Source organism: Conger conger, chromosome 11 (genome assembly GCF_963514075.1).
Source record: "Conger conger chromosome 11, fConCon1.1, whole genome shotgun sequence".
NCBI lineage: Eukaryota > Metazoa > Chordata > Actinopteri > Anguilliformes > Congridae > Conger > Conger conger.
The window spans coordinates 18,474,441-18,497,683 of record NC_083770.1 but is presented as its reverse complement, the minus strand read 5'-3'; the positions used below and the strand labels follow the sequence as shown (position 1 = coordinate 18,497,683).

Below are 23,243 nucleotides of genomic sequence, written 5' to 3'. Positions count from 1 at the left end.
AATCTAATCAGCTGCCTCACCCTAAAAATTTACATCAGACTGTCAGTCCATGGGTATCCATTCAGGTTTCTGTGTGATGCACCCTCCTCCCTATTGTCTCATGGCAACCTGCAGACCTGTTTTGGTTCATGAAACCGTCGTTTAGGCTATACTCTGAGCTTCTGACTTCCGGTTTAGGAGAGTCACAAGTGTGAATGAACTACACTAAAATATTTTTGTTATTGCTGTACTTTCATTAACGATATATGTGTCAGCCAGTCAATGGTCGAATCGCCTCTGTGATTGTATAATGGCCCACCTGACAGGTAGGCGAAGGCCAGACACTGCAAAACACGCCTAGAGACACGCCCTCCCCATCAATACGGGAATTATGTATAAAACTTGAGACCAAGGAGCGTTTGAAGGGCTCATTTCATTGGGGATTCATTTCGAGTTTAGGTTTCTTTGTTTTGATATCTGGAAGATGCCAAGTTCCGTAAAAAATATTTCGATTAGTTACGATGCAATTAATAAGGGAAACACGTTCACCGCTGGAGATTTCATGTCAGGACGTCTCATTTTGGAAGTTGGCAAAAAAACAAAAATCGATTATCTGTTGATTAAAGCCAAAGGGAAAGCGTGGGCGTTGTGGACTGAACGCCGCGGCCAAGTAACGGTGACACACTACGATAAAGAGAAAATTTTCACACTGAAGAACTACATCATTCAAGAACAGAATGGTGACGGTAAGGTATTTATATTGACATATTATAGCCATTTTTATTCCATAGGCTAATATAAATATCTTCGTTAATGCCTGGAAACATCTAATCTATGCGAATATGGCTCTAGTCAGGGTCGTGCACAGACATTTTGGGGGGCAGGGGCTCAAGCAAAAGAAAAGGCCACTCACCCCACCGACATACACTAGTCCCACCCTGAGGTTGCCACACCGCCACCAGCAATAATTACACACACATAAACCCCCTGAATTTGGGGTTTCAAAACTTTCTTCTGTTTTCATGTTCTGTATCATTTTGTTACACTGCATTTATTTTATAAATGAGACATACGGTACTGAACTACAGTTTGATTTTAGAAACGTTTTTGAGCATCACACAGAGGAGGAAAACAAACCACAGTATTACATTATACACACACACACAGCTTAACCACACTCATATTTGTTACATCTACGCATATGACTGAAAAACTGATCCAGGGAGATGAGAAGTATTTTTCATTTAATTGAGGACAGGTGTATTTGCCTCTTCTAGCAGTGTTTATGCTGCTCTTATTTCCCAATCAAAATCGATTGATTGATTGACTTTTATTTTAACAGGGAAAACACACTGCGACATGCCCAAACAATCATACCCTTTTAAACCTCACGTTTTTAGAAAACTGCCTATAAAGAAAAGGGGGTGACTAATCGCCGAACTACCGAAACTATTCAAAACATAACTACCTGCTTCAGAAATTAATTGCGTATTTGTAAATTGCTCGCGAGTACCGAGGCTAGTAATGACGAAATTACAGCGTGAAGGTGGAAACAATTAAGTCCTACTGATCAACTTAATCGTTTTTAACCGATATATAGGCCGAACGTAAAAAGTAAGTGTCGTTTAATCGTGGTTTCATAATTAAAACGGTGCCTACCTGAGTGATATAATTCACCGTAACCGAACTGAGGCTGCTGATGGGGTGCTTTTCATGACAAGTTGTAGTCGGAATGTCGGATGATGCGACGTTGACTGATTGATTGATCGATTGGGACAAAACAATTTGAAACCCCTAGGGCCCCTTCTGTGCACGTGCCTGGTTTTAGTGTCGATGTCAACGGAAGATATGAGCTTTAAAGTAAGAGGTCAAACTTGTCCTGCAAGTAGGGCGCTCATGTGATCGCTCAATTCCTCAATCTCATTCACGTGTTTTTAAGCTTTTGCGCTCTTCTCTCATGGCCACCGTACCTGCAAGCTAGATACCCGTTCTGTGATAAAGGCAGGGATTTAGTAATTTGCATCTGTAATTATATATTTAAAAAATGTAAACTAAAATCAAATGAATCTATATATTGGGTACAAGATATATTTGGATTATCTTTATTTACTGGCAGTCTACCCCGGCTAATTCACCACTACTAATTGGTCTCTCATTTCCCCTTTAACTACCTCCTCTGAATCCCCCTGCCTAATTTTACAACCATTACAACCCTGTGTTTCATGTACACAGTTGACAAGTTGGCTATTTTAAACATGCCTAAAGGTAGAGATGGCATAATTGTGCTGGTGTATTTCTTCAGGACAAGCATACCAAACATTGTTGACCGGAAGCGGAGAGGCATTGTCAATGGGTTTAACTGTGGACCCTCTAGTCCAGTTGCGGTTCTTTTACTTTGATGTCAGGGCAATGGATTATAATCAATTTAATTTTTTTACAGGCTCATATGTTGTGGTACCTGGAATCCATGAGTACCCTTTCACTTTTCAGATGCCGCAAAAGTAAGTGTCTTGAACATTTTGCAGCAATTTTTCCAGTAATTAAAAAAATGTCTATCAATTCCTTTCTAAACTTCCCTTCACAGAAACATGCCATCATCATTTAAGGGTTCTTTTGGCAAAATTGTCTACACTCTGGAGGCAAAGTTGAGCAGATCAATGCGAGCACCAAGCAAAGCCAAGGCAAAATTCACCTTTCTTTCACTGGCTGGACCGGTTCACCCGAACATTCCTCAGCTGATGGTATGCATTTAGTCAATTCCAGTCTGTTAAACTTTCACAACTGTAAATAGAGGATATGGATTAACTTTATGGCTCTTGCATGCAGACAGTCTTTAATTGGAGATGACATGTCTTCTTTCGTAAAGGAACCCCAAATTGGTAAGAAGAAAGAGAAGATGAAAGTCTTCACATCTGGAAATGTCACTATGAACATCAGAACCGAAAGGATGGGATACCTGCAAGGTGGGGTGTCCCAAGGTTCTTTGGTGCATTTGTTTTCGAAAATGAAACTGTGTGGTGCTGGATGCTTTGTTTGGTTCAGTGGCGCCTGTTGGCAGTAGCTGTACAGGACACTACAGAATTGGCAATTGTATTGCCCAAGGAATTGGGGCGTTCAGTCAAAGATGTAAATCTTAACTATCAGCTCCTATTCCGCTTTAGCCTAGCCATACATGAGGCTGGGATGAGCCATGAGCATGTGCAACAACCCTACTGTTCCTCTCTGAGAAATGTAAGAGAACACATTCAATTTCAAGACATTGTGCATGTACATATGCGATGGTGAACAACTGTCCGATAAATTGTGCGAGGGACCAAAACAATAGACCTAGTAGCAAGACCATAGGAGTAAGCTTTAAAGTCTTTAACTTTGCAGCAGAGTAAACAGGCTGCAGTCAATAAGCAGCAAGCAATAGCAACAGAGATCAGGCAGTTTATAAACGCGAGTCCAGGCAATGGGTCGATACGCCAGCGGACAGATGCAGCAGGGATAATCCAAGACAAAGTCGATGTCACAGGCAAAGGAGTTGATGTCCTCAACTCCTCCAACCCATCAACAACTATATTGTCTTAGAGGAGGAGGCTTTAATTACAATTTATCCACTGCACCACCATGTGCCACAACTCGTACTACAAATCTCTCCATGAAAAATGTCGATACACAAATCTCATGAAACTGTGGGTGGAGATGTGCAATGGGCTGATTTGAAATAGATGGAAATTGAAACTGATGCAAGTTCCATTTCTCAGATTTTGCGCATTCTTAATACATATCATAATAACCCCATACAATGTAATCTGAATCCATTCACGGATTTCACATGAGCAGTCCAAACAAACATAGAATCCAAAAAAGAACAGGAGGGGAAATCCCAAAAACAGTGGTCTACAACAAAATAGGTCAAAATGAAGCTCAATTGGAAAATAACGCTGGCGACTATGGTTGGGACACATAACAATCTGGCAAAGAACTAAACTAATCGTGGGGATTAAATGCACAGACTTAACAAGCATTACAATGAGGAACAGGTGAGTGTGTGTATATATATATATATTCTAAAAACCTTCACTTTCATACCTAACAATATAGGCTATCCAACGACTCATGTGAACCCAATAAGAACTCAGAAAGTAAGGACCAGAAGCTCATCCAGAGGGACCCATTGTAAAAACAGCAATGAGGCCTGCATCAGCAGTCATAACTCTAACTAACAATTATTTAGCCTCTCTTTCTTTCTACTGGTAACATTGTGATTTTTTGCACGGGAAGAATGTTGTCAGAGTATTGTTTGTGAACTCCCCACCCACAGGTGAAGGGTTAAAGGTCATCGCGGAAATCGAGAACAACTCCTCGCGCAGCATCGTGCCCAAGTTCTGCCTGTACCAGAAGCAGAGCTTCTTTGCCCAAGGGAGAAGGGTCCACACACATAACATCTTAAAGGAAGCTGGAGAGCCAGTGTCTGTGTCCACACGTCAGACAGTCACCAAAGTGCTGACCATCCCTCACGATGTGTCTCCCACTATCCTAAACTGCAAGGTTGTGCATGTGGAGTACAGACTAAAGGTACTGTACCTATCCTTCTGGTGTAGAACTCTAAAACACAGATTGGCAAGATCCTTTGAGTTACTGGTGAACAAACTCTGTTTGTATAGGCCAATGGAAAAAGAGCACTTGCTTGTAAGGCAAATTTTTTATGAAAAGATAGATATCATTTCAAGGTAAAATTTGTGTTTTGATGCTATGTTATGCACTGGATGCATTATTTACCTGGAAAAGATGGTTTCAATGCAATTCAAATCAAGGATCTAAATCAGTTTTGAGACTTGGTCCTGGTGACCTATTGTGTATACTGTATATACTAAGGGTGGCATGGATGGTGCAGTGGGTAGCACTGTCGCCTAACAGCAAGGAGGTCCTGGGTTTGAATCCCGGTCGGCCGGGGCCTCTCTGTGCGGAGTTTGCATGTTCTCCCCGTGTTTGCGTGGGTTTCCTCCGGGTACTCCGGTTTCCTCCCACAGTCCAAAGACTAGGCTGATTGGAGAGTCTAAATTTCCCACGGGTATGAGTGTGTGAGTGAATGGTGTGTGTGCCCTGCGATGGACTGGCAACCTATCCAGGGTGTATTCCTGCCTTTCGCCCAATGTATGCTGGGATAGGCTCCAGCGACCCTGTTCAGGATAAGCGGGTGAAAATAATAGATGGATAGATGGTTTTTATCTAAGCCAGCATATTGTAAAAATGAAGGTTATAGAAACAAGTTTAAGTTCTTACGTAATATTGTACTTTCACTTATTTAAACAATGCAGGTTTGGATATTGGCAAAGTATGTTTTTATTTATGTTGCTGGACTATGAACATGAGGGTCATTGCTGGGGGCTCCTGCACATATGTTATATCTTGTACTCTTGATAAAGGTCTTATCATTAACAGCTTTCCAAAGAATGCATTATTTCAAATAAATTCCATGACTTAACAGTTAAGCATTGTAAATAAAGTCAGTTGGTTTTAAACTCTTTGTTCATAACTTGAGACGGGGCACTCAGTTATGTCATTCCTCTCATTTGATTTATAAAGCCACCATGTCGACTCTGATAGCTCTGTTTGTTTTACAGGTTTACGTGGATATTCCACTTGCTAAAGACCCAGAGATTAAACTACCTGTAGTAGTACTTCCTGCCGATTTCACATTTGGAAGGATGGTGCAGACGTGGCCCCCATCATAGAGACCTGATTCTGCTCACAGCAAAGCCTCTTCCAGCAAAAGCATGGTTGAGCTTGACAAGAAACCTATTGTCACAGTAGCAGCTTTTAACATGAGGTGTTTCTCAGAGACACTGAAAAGCATCAGAGAAGATGGCTTATGGTATATTCCTATAAATCATTGTGTAATGTTTTTGGACCTCTTTATGAAGACCTCTTTGCTGGGTATTTTCTCTCACAATTTTTAAATAAATATCAGAAATAATTTAAAAAATGAAATGGTACTATAATTATATTTTTTGGAAGAACATTTTTATTTGAATGCTGATCCCAGAACTATTTTAATATCTCTGGTGTATCTCAGAAACTGCTGATCTTCATGTACAGTAGTTTATAGAGTTCGCAAAGAATGGTGCAAAAACCCCACAAAAAATCCAGTGAGCAGCAGTTCTGCAGACAGAAACGCCTTGGTAATGAGACCTCAGAGGAGAATGGCCAGACTGGTCAGAGCTGAGAGGAAGGTGACAATAAGGCAAATAACCACACATTACAACAGTGGTATGCAGAAGAGCATCTCTGAACATTATATATATATATATATATATTAGGGTGGCCTGTAGTGTAGTGGTTAAGGTAAATGACTGGGACACACAAGGTCGGTGGTTCTAATCCCGGTGTAGCCACAATAAGATCCGCATAGCCGTTGGGCCCTTGAGCAAGGCCCTTAACCCTGCATTGCTCCAGGGGAGGATTGTCTCCTGCTTAGTCTAATCAACTGTATGTCGCTCTGGATAAGAGCGTCTACCAAATGCCAATAATGTAATGTAATATACACTACACAAACATTTCCCTCATTGAAGTAACTAAGAGGGGCCTAGGAATAAAAGGGCATCTGAAAGACCATTATGGGGCAATGAAACAGCGAATGATACACGGGCTCAGTTTTCTCTGGGGCTCAGAGTACTACACCGTGTTGTTGTAAGGAGGCCACAGTCTGTGGTGGGTTTGCATGCAGGGAAGGAAAAAAGCAGTCGAACAGCATTCCTTAGGGAAGGAGGGGCCAGCGTAGACAGAGGGAAACAGATCTTATTTAGCCACACCCCCCAAAATGAGTTTGTTTCTGTTTTTTTAAACGTGAGCCAGCCTACAGGACATCCTGGTCAAACTTGTCAATTAACATAGCAGAAGTTTGTCATTCCATGTGTTGTCATTGAGGTCTAGCATGATAGCAACCCCAAGGCCATTCAGTGAAATGCTGAACATAACTTTCCAAACTGGATGAGTCACACGTTGCATAGTCGAAAGCTATGTTGACATTTTTTATGCTTGCATCAACTAGCGAGACGTGCCGTTTAATTGGATGGGTACGTCAGTGCATTAAAACTGTATTTGGTGTGGTTTTCCAATCGAAAACAAAGATTCCTAGACTTTTTGTCGAATTTCTTAAAAGTTTTTCAGTCACAAGGACAAGGCAGAATCTTCCAGAATATCAGACTTTATTCTCTGACTGCGATCATAAAGCCGTGGTGTCTCTGCAGAGTGACCCAAAATCGTTCAGTTACAGACAGGCTTTTATACAGTTTCCAACAGTTGTTTCTTTTCACCGCGCCACAGTGACACAGTGACACCGCGCCACACGTGATAAGGAAAGTCAACTCTGATTGGTTTGGCACCATATTGTGGAATCAATATGGTTCTAAAAATACATGTTCCCTCCACCATTTCCTCGGGGGCCTGCAGGATCCCAGCCACAGCCCCCCTGGAAGAGTTCCAAACTCTGCAAAACCCTGCTAGCCAAAGGGACCAAGCCCCAGGGGGGCCTCTAGTGGTCTTCTTCTTAAGTGCATATAGACAGTGGAAATAAGACTCAGTGAATACCTAACAGTAAGTGGCTTCATCCAACAATATACTTTCACACATCTATATGGGTACATATATTGTCTATGCATGTCTATTTATCACTTTCATCTGGATCTAAGTGCATGCACCAATCATGATTTCACATTTGTGGCTACCAATCAAGGGTGGCACGGTGCAGTGGGTAGTTGACTCCTGGGTTCGAATCCCGGTCGGCTGGGGCCTCTCTGTGTGGAGTTTGCATGTTCTCCCTGTGTTCACGTGGGTTTCCTCCCACAGTCCAAAGACATGCAGGTTAGGCTGATTGGAGAGTCTAATTTGCCCGTGGGTATGAGTGAATGGTGAATGGTGTGTGTGCCCTGCGATGGACTGGCGACCTGTCCAGGGGGTATTCCTGCCTTTTGCCCAGTGTATCCTGGGATAGGCCTGCAACCCTGTTCAGGATAAGCGGGTTTGGATAATGAATGAATGAATGAATCCAAATCCGGCCCTGGCTTTCTTTTTTCCTGAGTAATTAACTGAACAAATACTGTTACTGATTTCATACTGATTTGATTGAGTAATTGGTGACATAATGAATCAGTGAATTAATAACAAACCAATAATCACATTGGAATATGTAATGGGCTATATCCTTTGCCTTTAAAACAGCTGCAGACACCCGGTGGGCAATCAGCAGCATGTGCATTGAGTAGGGTACAGCAAGAAAAGTAATGCAGTTCCAAACATTTTTTTCACAAATGTTGAAGTCATATCTAAGTAATTTAATTTAAATTCATGTAGGCATTTTTATTCAGATTATTTATTTATTCAAATGTCAGGTAAAATTACTTTGTTGATGTATTTGGACATTACTTTTTCAAAGTAAATACTACCTTCACATTAACCCTTCTAACTGTCAATTTTAGAAATATGCCAATTCTTTTCAAATAAATGGAAATAAGAGGTTTTATGGGGTGTTTTTCACGGACTGACTGACTTGATTAAAGGTTACCATGGTCTCCTTGAACTGATAGGTGAGAATGACTTTAATCTGCATCAGCACAATTCAAGCTATGGATTAACAGCACTTAAACAAGATTTTCCTTTAGAGATGAGATTCTTTAGAAACAAAACCCAGGCTTGTGTTCTCTTTTGTGTGTGTGTGGGTGTGACACATGGTGTGACAACAGTGATAAGGTGAGTTGTTGTGTGTGTGTGGGTGTGACACATGGTGTGACCACAATGATAAGGTGAGTTGTTGTGTGTGTGTGGGTGTGACACATGGTGTGACCACAATGATAAGGTGAGTTGTTGTGTGTGTGTGGGTGTGACACATGGTGTGACCACAATGATAAGGTGAGTTGTTGTGTGTTTTGTCTGCCAGGCGGATGTTCCCATGACCCAGTGATGTCACATGAATTGAATAACGGTGGAGGGTAAAACTTCATTGGTGCATTTTTAACCAATGGCAATCAGTGTTATGTACCATTCAGGAGACCCAAGCACAGACCAGGGGATAATCCGAAATTGTTGTTTATTAACAGTCCAAGATCAAAAACCGGAAATCCAAGACAAAGCCAAAATCGGGATGCCAAAGAATAGTGGTAAAACAGTCCAGAGTTGAAAATCCAGATAATCAGAAAGGCAAGGTACAAAAAGAGCAAGGCAAGAGCGTAGTCAAAGAGAATATAAAGAAGATCAAAAATCATAACATCAGTTGGGAGGACTAAAGTATAGTCCTAAAGTAGGACTAAATTATATGCCCAGGTCGGCTCATGTCACCCCACTCCTCATTGGCCTCCACTGGCTTCCTTTTGCCACACACATCCGCTTCAAGGCACTAGTGTTGGCATTTCAGGCTGCTAAGGGGACTGCCCCACTCTACATCCAATCTTTAATTGCTCCCTACACCCCAGCAAGACCACTCCAGTCTGCCAGTTCTGGTTGACTTGTGGTTCCCTCACTACGAGCACCTGGCGGTCAAGCTGCACGTTCACGCCTGTTTTCTGTTCTGGTTCTCCTCAGTGGTGGAATGACTTGCCTACCACTGTCAGGACAGCAGAATCCCTCCCCATATTTCAAACTATACTTTAGTCCCCCCCCCCCCTTCCGATATCCCTCTTGTCTAACCCTAACCCTGAAAAATAAAAATGAAAAGACAATTTTGTACTTATGATGACTGTCTTTTTGTTTTGAACAGCCCTTCATGCGTATTTTACTAGTTATGGATTTGATGTGACAAGTTCTGTTTCCATGAAAATATGGGGAGACAGTGGCAGGCAAGTCATTGCACTACTATTACTCTTGCGAGGCGACATTAGCTCAGGTGGTAAGAGCAGTTGTCTCATTAGCTCAGGTGGTAAGAGCAGTCGTCTCATTAGCTCAGGTGGTAAGAGCAGTCGTCTCATTAGCTCAGGTGGTAAGAGCAGTCGTCTCATTAGCTCAGGTGGTAAGAGCAGTCGTCTCATTAGCTCAGGTGGTAAGAGCAGTCGTCTCATTAGCTCAGACGGTAAGAGCAGTCGTCTCATTAGCTCAGACGGTAAGAGCAGTCGTCTCATTAGCTCAGGTGGTAAGAGCAGTCGTCTCATTAGCTCAGGCGGTAAGAGCAGTCGTCTCATTAGCTCAGGTGGTAAGAGCAGTCGTCTCATTAGCTCAGGCGGTAAGAGCAGTCGTCTCATTGGCTCAGGTGGTAAGAGCAGTCGTCTCATTAGCTCAGGTGGTAAGAGCAGTCGTCTAATTAGCTCAGGTGGTAAGAGCAGTCGTCTCATTGGCTCAGGTGGTAAGAGCAGTCGTCTCATTAGCTCAGGCGGTAAGAGCAGTCGTCTCATTAGCTCAGGCGGTAAGAGCAGTCGTCTCATTGGCTCAAGTGGTAAGAGCAGTTGTCTGGCAGTCAGAGGGTTGCCGGATCGATCCCCGGCCCGGGCTGTGTCGAAGTGTCCCTGAGCAAGACACCTAACCCCCAAACGCTCCTGACGAGCTGGTGCCTTGCATGGCAGCCAATCGCCGTGAGTGTGCGTATGAATTGGTGAATGAGAAGCATCAATTGTTTGCGTTTGCATTTGCGTTTGCGGTTGCGGTTGCAGTTCGCTGCAGTTGCACACCGGGGACCGGGGTTCGATTCTCGGTCCTGCCAAAAAGCCAAGTTTGGCCGGCTCACGTGGAGCAGCAATAATTGGCTCCCTGCTCCAGAGGGAGGGACTTGGCAGGGTTAATAGATCGCCGCACAAAAAACAAGCACCTCGGGCGCCTCGGAATCACGGTTTCAACTTGGTAGGCGAGACAGCTTGAAGAAGGCGTGTTGCTCTCCCGTTGGCCGCCGAGGGACGGGGTGTGGGCGGTGTATCTAATACTAGCTCTAATTGAATCAGACGGGGTCCAATTGGCTACCAAATTGGGAGAAAAAGGGAAAAATCGGATAAAAATTTATTTTAAAAAAAAGAAAAAAGAGAAGCATCAATTGTACAGCGCTTTGAATAAAGGCGCTATATAAATGCCAACCATTCACCATTTATATTCCACGTGCATTCCTTATTCAGTCTTATTTAATCACTTTTTCCCGATACATTATTTACATATGAATGGTTTCATATGCAGTTAAACAAAATATAGACCCGTAGTTGGGGCACGTTGAAAATTTCACTCCCGCTACTTTTGATTGAACTGTAGTAATCGCCAGGAATATCCTTGCATTATACGGATGTTCCATAGTGAAATTATCGATTCACTTTTTGCTCTAATATGTGTATATACAGTATTTTTAAATTAAACGAAAAAATAAAAGTGTTTTGTCCATAATGTAAACTGGTCTTTATTATTCACGGTAAGTGGAAATTTTATGACAACATGGACATGCACAGACAATGCCTTACCAGCAGTTGTGGGTGGTTGGCGTCTATGTGGCGGACAAAATTCAATTCTGCCCGGAATGCCATGGTCGGTGTATCTGAACTACCAAAGCGTACGTCACTCTGCCGTGAACCCCTTGAAATGCTGACGGAAAATTTTTATTTGCAAAATCAAGAAAAACGTGTCATCACATGGTTGGCATTTCCGAATAATCTCTTGCAGTATTCGAACATAATGAGTGAATTGTCCTGAAAGTGGATGTGTGTACACACCCTTGTGGCAGCTGCATTGTGAATGGGTAGACATGCGTTCCTTCGCGAAGGACCGTCTCGCCACCACCAACAGCCCCCGTAAAGGTGGAAAATAAAATGCTAATGTGAGCTACACAAGATACAAAGCTGCCAAACCGTTTTGTTGAATGATGTCGCTCTTCATGTTAAAATAGTCCTCTCTTGCAGAATAATGTCTTCTATTCTTACTCGACCCGGTGCTCCACGCAACCTTCGCTTTTCCCTTTCCAATCACAGTGATCGAATTAACTCTTACTTCTTTTGATAATTCGAAAATAATACGCCCTGAAACAACATCGCCGCTTGAGAAAACGTGTATCCCATTCGGTGCGTCGAAATCTATTGTAAAGGACTTAAACGTTTTATCTCCGAACATCTTTGTAATATTTGCTTCACAAACTGTAAACAAAGTAGTTTTTCAATGGAATGTAGCCAATTGCTTGGGTTTTTTTGGGTTTTTTTTTACCAATTGCTTGGGCTGTACTTGGGCGTTTTGCATCCGTGACGTATTATCGCCCTCTGCTGGTGTACAAAAAATAAACAAAAATAAAACAAACAAACAAGCAGAAAAAACTTATTGCCCGCTTCCGCCACGAAACCTGATGATTTCATCCTACTTCATTCTCATTTCCCATTATTTCCTCCAATCTCATTGATAACCCTGTCTCTTTCAGAAAATATATGAATATTCCACATTTCCTCTCATCTCTGCTAATCTCAACAACACTATAATAATAAACCTTCTAAGCCATGATATGTATAGCTACCTCTTAATTTTCCTTCTTTGCCTGTGGTCACTCTGCACAAATCTGCACAAATCATGCATGTGATGTCATGAACAATAACAGCTAGATCAGAGGTAGAGCATTTTTTCATGTTCTTATTTACTTGAAAAAATACATGTTTTTATTTTCTTAAGAACATACACAAGTTACATATGTACACTCACCGAGCACTTTATTAGGAACTATTACACCTACTTATTCATGCAATTATGTATTGTCATAAGTGCCATTGCCTCACAAATAAAGCATTTTTTAATGAAAATGAAAACATTGAACATTGTCAATTTTATGTAAAGGCGTTTTATATGACACACCCTGTCTCCACACATTTCAGGCATGTATATGAAGTTGGCCTAAATTTGGCATTTCTTTGGAAGTTAAGCAACTCATTAGATTAATTAACTTATTTAGCCTCATTCCTGTATTCTACTTGAATTTTAAATATTCCTATATTATTTATATGAACTCAGATTATATATAATTTGGATTATTATGCTATTATGCTGATAGATTCGTTTTGTTAAGTTTCTCCACCATCTTGGGTTCTGTTGTGAGTGCATTCCATTATCCCAAATAGAGGTGGTCATATACAATATTCCATCCATCCATCCATTATCTTAACCCGCTTATCCTGAACAGGGTCGCAGGGGGGCTGGAGCCTATCCCAGCATACATTGGGCGAAAGGCAGGAATACACCCTCCAGTCCATCACAGGGCACACACACCATTCACTCACACGCAATTTAGACTCCCCAATCAGCCTAACCTGCATGTCTTCGGACTGTGGGAGGAAACCCACGCGAACACGGGGAGAACAGGCAAACTCCGCACAGAGAGGCCCTGGCCGACAGGGATTCGAACCCAGGACCTCCTTGCTGTGAGGCGGCAGTGCTACCCACTGCACCATCCGTGCCGCCATATACAATAGTATTATAACACATCATACTTAGATGTTACATCCTACATGCAAATGTTTATTTATTAAACAAAACAAACAGTTAAACCACATATAAAATAGTAGGCCCTGTTACACAAGCAGCAGCTCTGTACATTCAATCAGGCTTTTTATTTAAAGCTCAATTGCCTGGGATTGGCATTATGTCTTTTTAAAGGCATACTATGCAGATTTTTCACCTTGAACATTTGCTGAGCTCATTTGCTGAATCTGTGCTCCACTCCCTGTACATGTACAGCAGACAGAAAGATTCCTGCATAAAACTGTACTTTTCTAGACAATCAAATCACTTTACAGTGATGAGGGGAAGCTTGCATCAACCACCACTAATGTGTAGCACTTGTGGTGGGATGCACGGCTGCCATTATGACACCACAACACTTACCAGCTGAAGTGGAGAGAGATCAGGGGATTATTAGGTGGCTGGTTGAAAGTGCCTGGTTGGGAATTTAGCCAGGACACTACCCCCTACTCTTTTGAGATGAGTGTCAAGGGATCTTTAATGACCAGGACCTCACTTTCACGTCTCATCTGAAAGACGCTGTCTCCTACAGCAGTGTCCCCATCACTGCTTTGAGGAGTTGTGGGTAATTTGACCAGAGGAAAGATCACCCCCTGCAGACCCACCAACACTGGTTCCAGCAGCAACTTAGTTTTCCCAGGAGGGCACCAAGCACTAACCAAGCCCCACCCACTTAGCATGATCCTCTTTTCTGTTTGAGGAAAAAGAGGGAAGGGTGGAGTTGAGGACAGAGGAGACTACTTTGATTGTAAACAGGATGACAGGAAGGCCAAACATCCTAATAGTATGCCTTTAAAATTCCCCATAAAATATGCCCATCGTGAAGCATTAGGTGATCTGTATATACTGCAATACACAATTTATACACTGGTAAAAAGCTATTGGTTTCACCATTATAAATACATTGACTCCCTGGGCTCTTCAAATACAGTAACAGAAACAAACTTGCACAAAACCTGCGCCTGTTCTTGGACAAACCACAGAGCTTATCTTTATCACCAAGCCGCATATACAGTACCATGTGTAAATATTTGGACAGTAATACAATTTTTGTTGTTTTTGCTCGTTTTGGAACACGAAGACAAAACATCAAATATTATTGCTACAGTGGAGTGAAGTCTTGTCACGTGATGAAACGGTGATGTAACTACGGTCGCAAGAGCCGCAAGAGGTACTGCCTCAACCAGCTATAGCTTCAGCTTGCTTACTCATCGCATTGATTCAGAAGTTTTTCATGATTTTTGATAATCTCTATTTCCTTTTGATTCACCCTAGAAACAACATGGACCCTGGAATAATACAAAATGATGTTACCTACTTCTATTGATGATAGAATGTGAGCTTTGGGGCTGTAATTCACGCTGGAACGAGTATGATGAGTTTAGACAACGCTCATAGAAAAGTAACGGCAGGCTCACCAATAATTCTATTTCTGGGCGGTGCCACTTGCTGAAGCACCATAGCGTAGTGAACATTGGTCCGAGAACATTGCGGCGGTGACCCGGTCATGCAGGTTCTTCCTATACAACATACGGACAATCTGCCCCTTTCTCACCCCCTACTCGACCCAGCTCCTGGTCCAAGCGATGGTTCTGCCCCGCCTGGACTTCTGCAATTCCCTCTTGGCTGGCCTCCCAGCATCCGCCATCAGACCCCTTATCCAGAATGCAGCAGCTCGTCTGGTCTTCAACCTTCCCAAATACTCACACGTCACCCCCCTGCTTACTTCCCTCCACTGGCTGCCTGTCATGGCTCGCATCAAATTCAAAACATTGGTGCTAGCCTTCCAAGCAGTTAAGAGGTCTTCCCCAGCTTACCTACAAAAAATCATCAGACCCTACACCCCTGCCAGACCTCTTCGTTCAGCCTCCACAGGCCGCTTGGCACCTCCCCCTCTCCGAACCTCCACCTCAAGCTCACGACTACTGTCTGTTCTGGCTCCAAGGTGGTGGAACAAACTCCCCGTTGAGGTCAGAACTATAGAATCTCTCCCCACCTTCAAGCGCAAACTGAAGACGCACCTCTTCAAGCAGCACCTCTCCCCATCCCTCCCTACCTCCCTGTGAACCTTAATTGTTGTCTTTGTGATTTACGTAGTGTTTCGGTATTTTTAGTTGGCTAGGTAAGCAGTATTTGGATAGTTAAGTTTGGTCACTTTTGCTTTGTTGTTTGTTTATTTGTTGATTTAAAAAAACGGGTAGCAATTGAAATTGTACTTCCCTCTAGGGTCTTTCAGCGCACTTAGCCCTGGTTATGGGTATGCACTTTGCTGTACGTCGCTCTGGATAAGAGCGTCTGCCAAATGCCAATAATGTAATGTAATGTAGTGGGACGACCCAATGAGATTGAACAGAACCACGTGACCGCATTTCCTTTCCAGTTAGAAATCAGTTCAATGAAACGGGTCCTCGTTTGTCGTTGATCACGTGATTTTATGAAACCACTACACGCCTAGAGGCTTTCCCGGGAAACTAACTTAATCGGCACACGCCTCGGTATTTTCCGTAACATCACTAGTTCGCACACCCAGTTAACTGAAGCCTTGCTGACTTCCTAATAATGACGAAAATATCACTAAACTATGATGCCATTAATGAGGACAACGTCTTCTCGTGTGGCGATTTTATCACAGGACGAATAATTCTGGAACTGTCGAAAGAAATAAAGATAAATTCCCTCTCAATTAAAGCTAAAGGGGAAACCGAGGTTTTCTGGACAGAGACGGCACTTACTCTGCACACGAACGATACTTCAAATTGAAATATTTCTTCATAGATAATGACAAGGGGAAAGGTAATGTACAAAGCTGTTTAGAATCCATTGTCGTTTTTACGAAAGGGCTATTATATGTGTGATGCTTTAAAGGGCAATTCAAAATTATCCGTATTTGGATTACGTTAAATTATATGAAGTGATTAGCTCTGGTACAAAGGATAACTTCTTTGTAACTGTTGAACTTATTTCAAGAATTGGTTAAGTAGTTGCTTTCCACTTTATCTGGGACAGAACTCAAGTAGAGGCTAATACGCTACTATCAGAAAATAGGTTCAGCACTTGAAAGGGGGAACGTTATCGACAACTATAGTATAGCTAACCAGCCTAGTATTATGTAATTATTAGGAATGCAAGATCATTCTTGCTCTCATTTGCAACAATTATCTCTGTATCCTTTCCAGGAAAAGACGGCGAATTGCTGTTGACAGGGCAAAGTGGAGAGACATGTAAGTCTGCTTTTACAGTTGTAACAGTAGCTGTCAATGTTATGAGCCAGCTATGGTGTTTATAGCAGGAAAACAACTTTAATGAAACTGGCAATGAAAGCCCCTCTCCAGGCAGAAGGTCGGATAACATATAATTACTGTAATGAAATTAAACAGTAAAAATAAATGTAAATGATGAATCAGAAATGTATATTTCTAGCTTGGTTTATTCAAGAAGGTGCAGGACTCCAGACTAACTTTTTGAGCTGGTGGCGCTGGTGTCACTAACCTGTTCAACTGCTGGCGCATTCACGAAATTTGGTGGCACATTTCTTTGTGGCTTCGCACATTTAAGTTATTTTTTGGTACATTTTGCATTAATCTATATGACTTGTCATTACGGATTACATGAAATGTGCAACATTTTATTTAAAGGTACAATAGGTAATTTCGCACTTCTAACGGTCAAGAGAGGAATTGCAGAACACTGTCAAACCACTGTTTATCTCTGTGAACCATTGAAACCCCCAACTCTATTGGCTGTACCAATTAGAACCGATTTTCAACCAATGAGCTTGAATTATTGTAGCGCTCTACAATGTTTTGGTACAGAGTGTCGGTCTGTCAACTGTATATTTTGAAACCTGAATGGGTGAGTCAACATGTCAGTGAGCCTTTTTCAATTATAGGAAGGGATTTACAATGTTTTAACAAAAATCTTACCTATTGTACCTTTAAGAATAACGTTGTTTTTGAGTAAACATTATGAGGCTATTCAAAGTTCTAGGCGTTCTTTTAGAGAATGAGGGAGGCTTATTTTACTACCAATGTCACAGATTACCCCAATACTACCCTTCTTGCACTGCAAATATATGCATAGATGCATGTTTTCTGATGCCAAATACCTACAAAATTATACCGGGATATTAAATATTTTTTTACTTACACAGTTATGGACCTTTAATAATCACATTTTCATCACAACACCCGGCTAATTTCAAATGGCTCTCCTGGCAAAAATAAAAGCAACACACAGAAAAAGAAAAAAATAAACCCAAGAGCTGCTGTGGTGTAACCTTGTGGAGTTGGCTTGGAATGACCCAGGTTCATTTGTGGAGTTCAGATATGCAGGGCTACAGATGTGTTGGACATTCCATTCTGAGGGAGAAATTTTCATATTTTCCTTTCAGATCCAAATGTTGTTGCTCCTGGAACCCATGTGTACCCATTCACCATTCAGATCCCTCATCGGTAAGAGCTTGCATTGAGAGCTGTTAGTGAACATCTGTGTACATACACTCAGTGAGCACTTTATTTGGTATTCATTAGACTTTTTAAAGGGATTCCTCTGCTGCTGTAGCTTGTCCACTTAGAGGTTTGACATGTTGTGTGTTCTGAGATACTCTCCTGCATACCAATGCATGGTTATTTGCATTACTGTCACCTTCCTGTCAGCTTCGATCAGTCTGGTCCTTCTCCTCTGACCTGTCTCATTAACAACCCATTTCTTCCCACAGAACTGCTGCTCACTGGATGTTTGTTGTTTTTTGCACTATTCTCTGCAAAACTCTAGAGACAGTTGTGCCAGAGATCAGCAGTTTCTGAAATACTCAAACCATGCAGTCTGGCACCAACAATCATTCCACGGTCAAAGTCAGTTATATCACATTTCTTCCCCATCCTGACATTTGGCCTGAAAAACAGCTGAACCGCTTGACCACATCTGCCACATGATTAGCCGATTCAATACTTGCATTTGCAAATCAGATTAAATCAAACGAAAAAACACCCATTCATGTTTACTGTATTTTTGTGCGTTGGTAAACCTATTTGTAAGTTTGTTAATTAATGCTGATGTTTCCTTCATTTTTAATGTGCCACCAATGCATGCTTTCTGTCATCACAGGGACATGCCATCATCCTTTCAGGGAGCTCAAGTTCTCTACTCACTGGAGGCGAAATTGAGCAGGTCGATGCGGTTAGGGAAGACCGCATACACCAATTTCACTTTTCTCTCAAAGACAGATAAAATAATCCCTCCCTCGATGGTATGCACTATGGTTTTTCCGGACTAAATATTCCAGCAATTAAAAACCATAAATGTATAAAATACGGCCCTGTATTTGATTTACAATAACTTTACAATAAGGATCATGAATTATTAATGTAGTTGTTAATTATGAATTAATGATGTACAAATACATTAATTAGGCAGGAAAATAACTTTCCATTAGTAAATGTATTTGTGAACTACTAACTAATGTACTAGCTACATAAATATTTATACAATAGTAAACCATATGATAAACCTTTATTAGACAACCAATAACAAATACATTAAGCTTCTTTCATTCCAATCTGAATTGGGATTAACTAATGTAGTTGGTAACATGAATTAATGATGTGCAAATATATTAACAAAGCAGTACAAATTAACTTCTCTATAGTTGGTTAACAACTAAATTGATTAATGCCTATTCATGTAATCTTAATGTAAAATGTTGCCATTTACTGTTTTTTGTTATGCAGGAACCTTGTTCTGGATATGTAAAGAAAAATATGAAGTTGTTCACATCTGGAAGAGTCTCCCTGAGGGTTAACATCGACAAGGCAGTGTACACAGAAGGTAAGCTATTTGGGTTGATCCAGCATCTCTTTCTGTAACTTCTTGAAGATCCAGTGTTGTTGCCACCAATTGACCCAGATCAGTTAGTTAGAAATGTAGCTAAAAAGTGAATACATAAATGTTTAGACTAGCTAAATAATAAAGAGCAGACATTGGCATCAAGCCCTGTAATGGCCCTCCTTGTCTTACACTATTGTTCAGGTCTGTTGTATAGCACACGAACCAATCAAAAGTTCATCACATGGCATGCATAAGTCTCCAAACTTAAATCCTCCTTCACTGCTTGTGTGTCTCTTCTTGACTTTCCTTTTGGTTCCTCTGAAGGTGAAACGTTAAAAATCTTGGCAGAAATTGAGAACAACTCTTCACGTGCGCTCACACCCAAGTTCACCCTGCAACAAATGCAGATCTTCATAGCAGGTTTCTCAAAAAACACTGTATCAAAAAGAATTTTCAAAGAGGTCGGAGAGCACATTCCTTCATCCTCACAACAGAGCGTAACCAAAACCCTGGGGATCCCGCTAGACCTGACGCCCACACTGTTTCACTGTGGCATCATCCAGGTCCAATACACACTGCAGGTAGTTCACACATTTACCTTCGCATGACTGTTTACACACATTCCAAAATAATTTTATCCAAACTTGTAAGACCAACTGTACAATTCCATTCAGATGCTGTTATCCAATGCGACTTGCAATGAAAGTAAACAGTCTTACCTGTCTTTTTAGCCAAATCATCTTCACCATTTTCTTATTAATATTACATTACATTACATTACATTAATGGCATTTGGCAGACGCTCTTATCCAGAGTGACGTACAACAAAGTGCAAAATGCATACCCATAACCAGGGATAAGTGCGCTGAAAGGCAAGCAGAGATATAGGCTGAAACCTGTGTATCAGATGGTGGGAATGAGATGAAGAGTTGGGTATCGTCCACATACAGTGGTAGGATAGACCATGTGCAGTGATAACAGGGCCAAGGGAACGAGTGTAAAGGGAAAGAAGAAGCGGGCCTAGGACTGAGCCCTGGGGAACTCCTGTGGCAAAGGGCCAAGGTGTCGATACCGTACCAGCCCAGGCAACCTGGAAGGAGCGACCAGAGAGGTAGGACTCAATCCAATCCAGTCCAGGGCTGTGCCACAGATCCCTGTTGCTGATAGAGAGGACAGGAAGATGGAGTGATCCACAGTGGCGAAGGCAGCAGAGAGGACAGAGGAGAGGGAGGCTGCTCGTGCGGCATGGAGTGATTCATTGACGGAGAGGAGTGTGGTCTCTGTCGAATGGCCAGATCTGAAGCCAGACTGATGGGGGTCTAGCAGGTTGTTTTTAGAAAAGAAAGAAGAAAGTTGACTAGAAGTAGCTCGTTCTATGGTTCTAGATAGAAAAGGAAAAAGAAGAGGTCTTAAAGGGTCTCTGGATTTTCCCCACTTCCTCTCCACTGTGCGGAGGCTGGCCCTGGAAGTATGGAGGGCGTCAGATATCCAAGGACTGGGAGGGGATATGTGAGGTGGCTTTGAGACAAGGGGACAGAGAGAGTCAAAGGCGGAGGAGAGAGATGAAAGGAGGGTGGGGTGAGAGGGAGTGGAGGTTACGGCAGGCTGAGGAAGTGTGGGTGGGAGGAGGGGGAGGAGGATGGGGAGGAAGAGGGAGGGAGAATGAGATGAAGTGGTGATCAGATGTATGCAGAGGGGTAACGGTGAAATCGGAGCATGAGCAGGTGGATGTTGAAATCTCCAAGGAGAATCAGTGGGGTGCCATCCTCAGAGAAGGAGCTGAGAAAGGTGTCTAGCTCATCAAGGAAACTTCCCAGGGGCGCTGGAGGACGATAGATAACTGCAATAAAAAGGTTAGTAGGGTAGGATACTGCAACAGAATGGAATTCAAAAGTGGATATGGACAGGTCAGAGAGGGGGAGAACAGAATTTGCATGAGGGGGAAATTAAAAGACCTGTACCACCGCTATGGCCGGAAGGCCGGGGAATGTGAGAGAAGGAGCATGAGGGCAGCGGGAGTGGCGGTGTTGTCAGGTGTGATCCAGGTCTCAGTTAGGGCAAGGAATTGTAGGGACTGGAGGGAGGCATATGCGGGGATGAAGTCAGCCTTCCAAGTGGCAGACTGGCAGTTCCATAGTCCCCCTGTGACCGCAAAGTCCTCACAGGGGGTCAGTGGGGGATAGCTGAGGTTGGAGGGATTCCGACACCATAGAGTCACAGGGGGTGTCTTCGAGGGAGAGAGCGGACTGGGATGGGGTGAAACATAACATAACAAACTGGAACGCACACCTATTTCAATTGGCTACAATCACTTACAAGGAATAACAAATCAAGGCTAATCTGCAGACAAATTCCAGTGCTATTTTAAAACTCAATCACTTAACAGGTATGCAACCAGTTTCAGTGATTAACACAGTGATAAAAACAAACTAGCTCAAGCCCTAACCTCCGCTGTTCAAATGAGCAATTTAAAAGCCTACTTTACCGCGTCTAGTGGAATGGCCCGCAGCGATACCAACACACCTGGTTAAAATGATGCACTCACTGACTAACGACGACTTTCCCAAGTCTAATATACTCAGCGTCGCTTTGTGCACACCTATTTCAATTGCCTATTTCAATTGGCTTCCATATGAACAATCGATGATTGCAGTATCCATTCCAGTCTATTGTAGTAGTATAGTAATAATGGGTACTATTATGTGATAAGACAATCACAAAGCAAACATTCCACTGCAATTCATGGTGAAAATGACATTGTACCTTCAATGAGGTTTGATGAAACACATCTCCAAATTTGTATGTTTCAATACTGAGACTTTCAATTGGTGGTTTATTGACAGGTGGTAAGTGGTGAATAAGAGAAGAAACACTGTATTCTCTGGTTGAAGTTCTGCTTACTTTACAGGTCTACCTGGATGTCCCCTTTGCTAAAGACCCAACAGTGATTATCCCTTTGACGATTCTCCCCAAGACTATTGGATTTGAGCAGATGACACAGCCAAGCATGATGATGGGGTTTGAACCTTATGGGAACAATGACCAAGCTGGATGGAATAGCTATCCACCTCCAAGTGCCTCTGGAGGATATCCACCCCAATCTGCCTTTGGAGGGTATCCACCCCAAACTACCTTTGGAGGGTATCCACCCCAGTCTGCCCCTTGAGCGTATCTACTATAGAGTTACGCTGGTGCACCTCTGACCCAAGCTGTGTGAAGACTATCAATTTCTCTTGCTTATTTAATATTTGCAGATGCTTCAACATTAATGGGAGTTTTTATGGAACTTGATATGCACTATTTTGCATGTCGCTTTGGATAAAAGTGTCTGCTAAATGTGATGTAAAGTAAGCACCTTTTCAATGAATTGAGCTGCGTATTTTTACATATAAACAGTTTTACTGTGCTCTCGAAGATGTAAATCAAGCATTTAAAATTATTTTAAACCATGTTTTATACTTTCATTTACCATAGGCACCAGGCCATGGCCTCTTCAATGTAACTTGTATGGGGCAACTTTCTTTCCATTATGCTGCAATACCCAAAATGACCTCAAAAGATTGCGTTCCATCTCAAACTACAGTGGGCTCCAGAATTATTGTGTAAAGTAGTGTGCTTTATTAATGATTCAGCTGAATCAACCAAAGTCTTAAAGTCTTTCGATAATTATTTTTTTTTTTGACCATTCCTCCATGCAGAAGCTTGGGTTTGTGCTTATGGACCCCGTCTTCAGTTCAAAGCACAGGTTTTTGATGCAACTTAAGTCTGGAGACTGAGATGGCTATTGCAGAAGAATTGTTTAAATTTTCGGTGTGGATTTTGATGTATGTTGGGAGTCATTGACTGGCAGGACGATCTACCTACAACCAAGTCTCAGCTTCCTAGCCAAAACAACGAAATTTTCTGCCAAAATGTCCTCAAACGTTGTTGAATTTATTTAGCCATTGATCTTTAACAGTGCATCTGGACCACTGGCAGCAATACATCTCCAAAACATCAAC

General features: G+C 42.1%; 2 protein-coding genes across 2 annotated transcripts; both read left to right on the top strand.

Annotated features, from left to right (window-relative positions):
* The first annotated feature begins 386 nt into the window (after positions 1 to 386).
* On the top strand, positions 387 to 5,909 carry LOC133140328 (arrestin domain-containing protein 3-like). The gene is made up of 6 exons (XM_061260186.1): positions 387 to 725; positions 2,420 to 2,480; positions 2,564 to 2,720; positions 2,846 to 2,942; positions 4,289 to 4,542; positions 5,592 to 5,909. The coding sequence occupies exons 1-6, from the start codon at positions 464 to 466 to the stop codon at positions 5,700 to 5,702; spliced, it is 942 nt and encodes a 313-aa protein (XP_061116170.1). The 5' UTR covers positions 387 to 463; the 3' UTR covers positions 5,703 to 5,909.
* Positions 5,910 to 16,135: 10,226 nt separating this feature from the next.
* Positions 16,136 to 22,742, top strand: LOC133141254 (arrestin domain-containing protein 3-like). Its single transcript, XM_061261739.1, has 7 exons — positions 16,136 to 16,209; positions 16,593 to 16,637; positions 17,807 to 17,867; positions 18,523 to 18,664; positions 19,146 to 19,242; positions 19,567 to 19,823; positions 22,151 to 22,742. Exons 4-7 carry the CDS (start codon positions 18,527 to 18,529, stop codon positions 22,406 to 22,408), a joined length of 750 nt encoding a protein of 249 aa, XP_061117723.1. The 5' UTR covers positions 16,136 to 16,209; positions 16,593 to 16,637; positions 17,807 to 17,867; positions 18,523 to 18,526; the 3' UTR covers positions 22,409 to 22,742.
* Positions 22,743 to 23,243: the final 501 nt, after the last annotated feature.

Bases quoted from the DNA above. Each gene is read 5' to 3' on its own strand.
- LOC133140328 (XM_061260186.1), top strand. From the start codon at position 464: ATGCCAAGTTCCGTAAAAAATATTTCGATTAGTTACGATGCAATTAAT. The intron at 726-2,419 runs GTAAGGTATTTA...ATTTTTTTACAG, and splicing joins TCAAGAACAGAATGGTGACG to GCTCATATGTTGTGGTACCT. The intron at 4,543-5,591 runs GTACTGTACCTA...TTTGTTTTACAG, and splicing joins ATGTGGAGTACAGACTAAAG to GTTTACGTGGATATTCCACT.
- LOC133141254 (XM_061261739.1), top strand. From the start codon at position 18,527: ATGCCATCATCCTTTCAGGGAGCTCAAGTTCTCTACTCACTGGAGGCG. The intron at 18,665-19,145 runs GTATGCACTATG...TTTGTTATGCAG, and splicing joins AAATAATCCCTCCCTCGATG to GAACCTTGTTCTGGATATGT. The intron at 19,243-19,566 runs GTAAGCTATTTG...GTTCCTCTGAAG, and splicing joins CAAGGCAGTGTACACAGAAG to GTGAAACGTTAAAAATCTTG.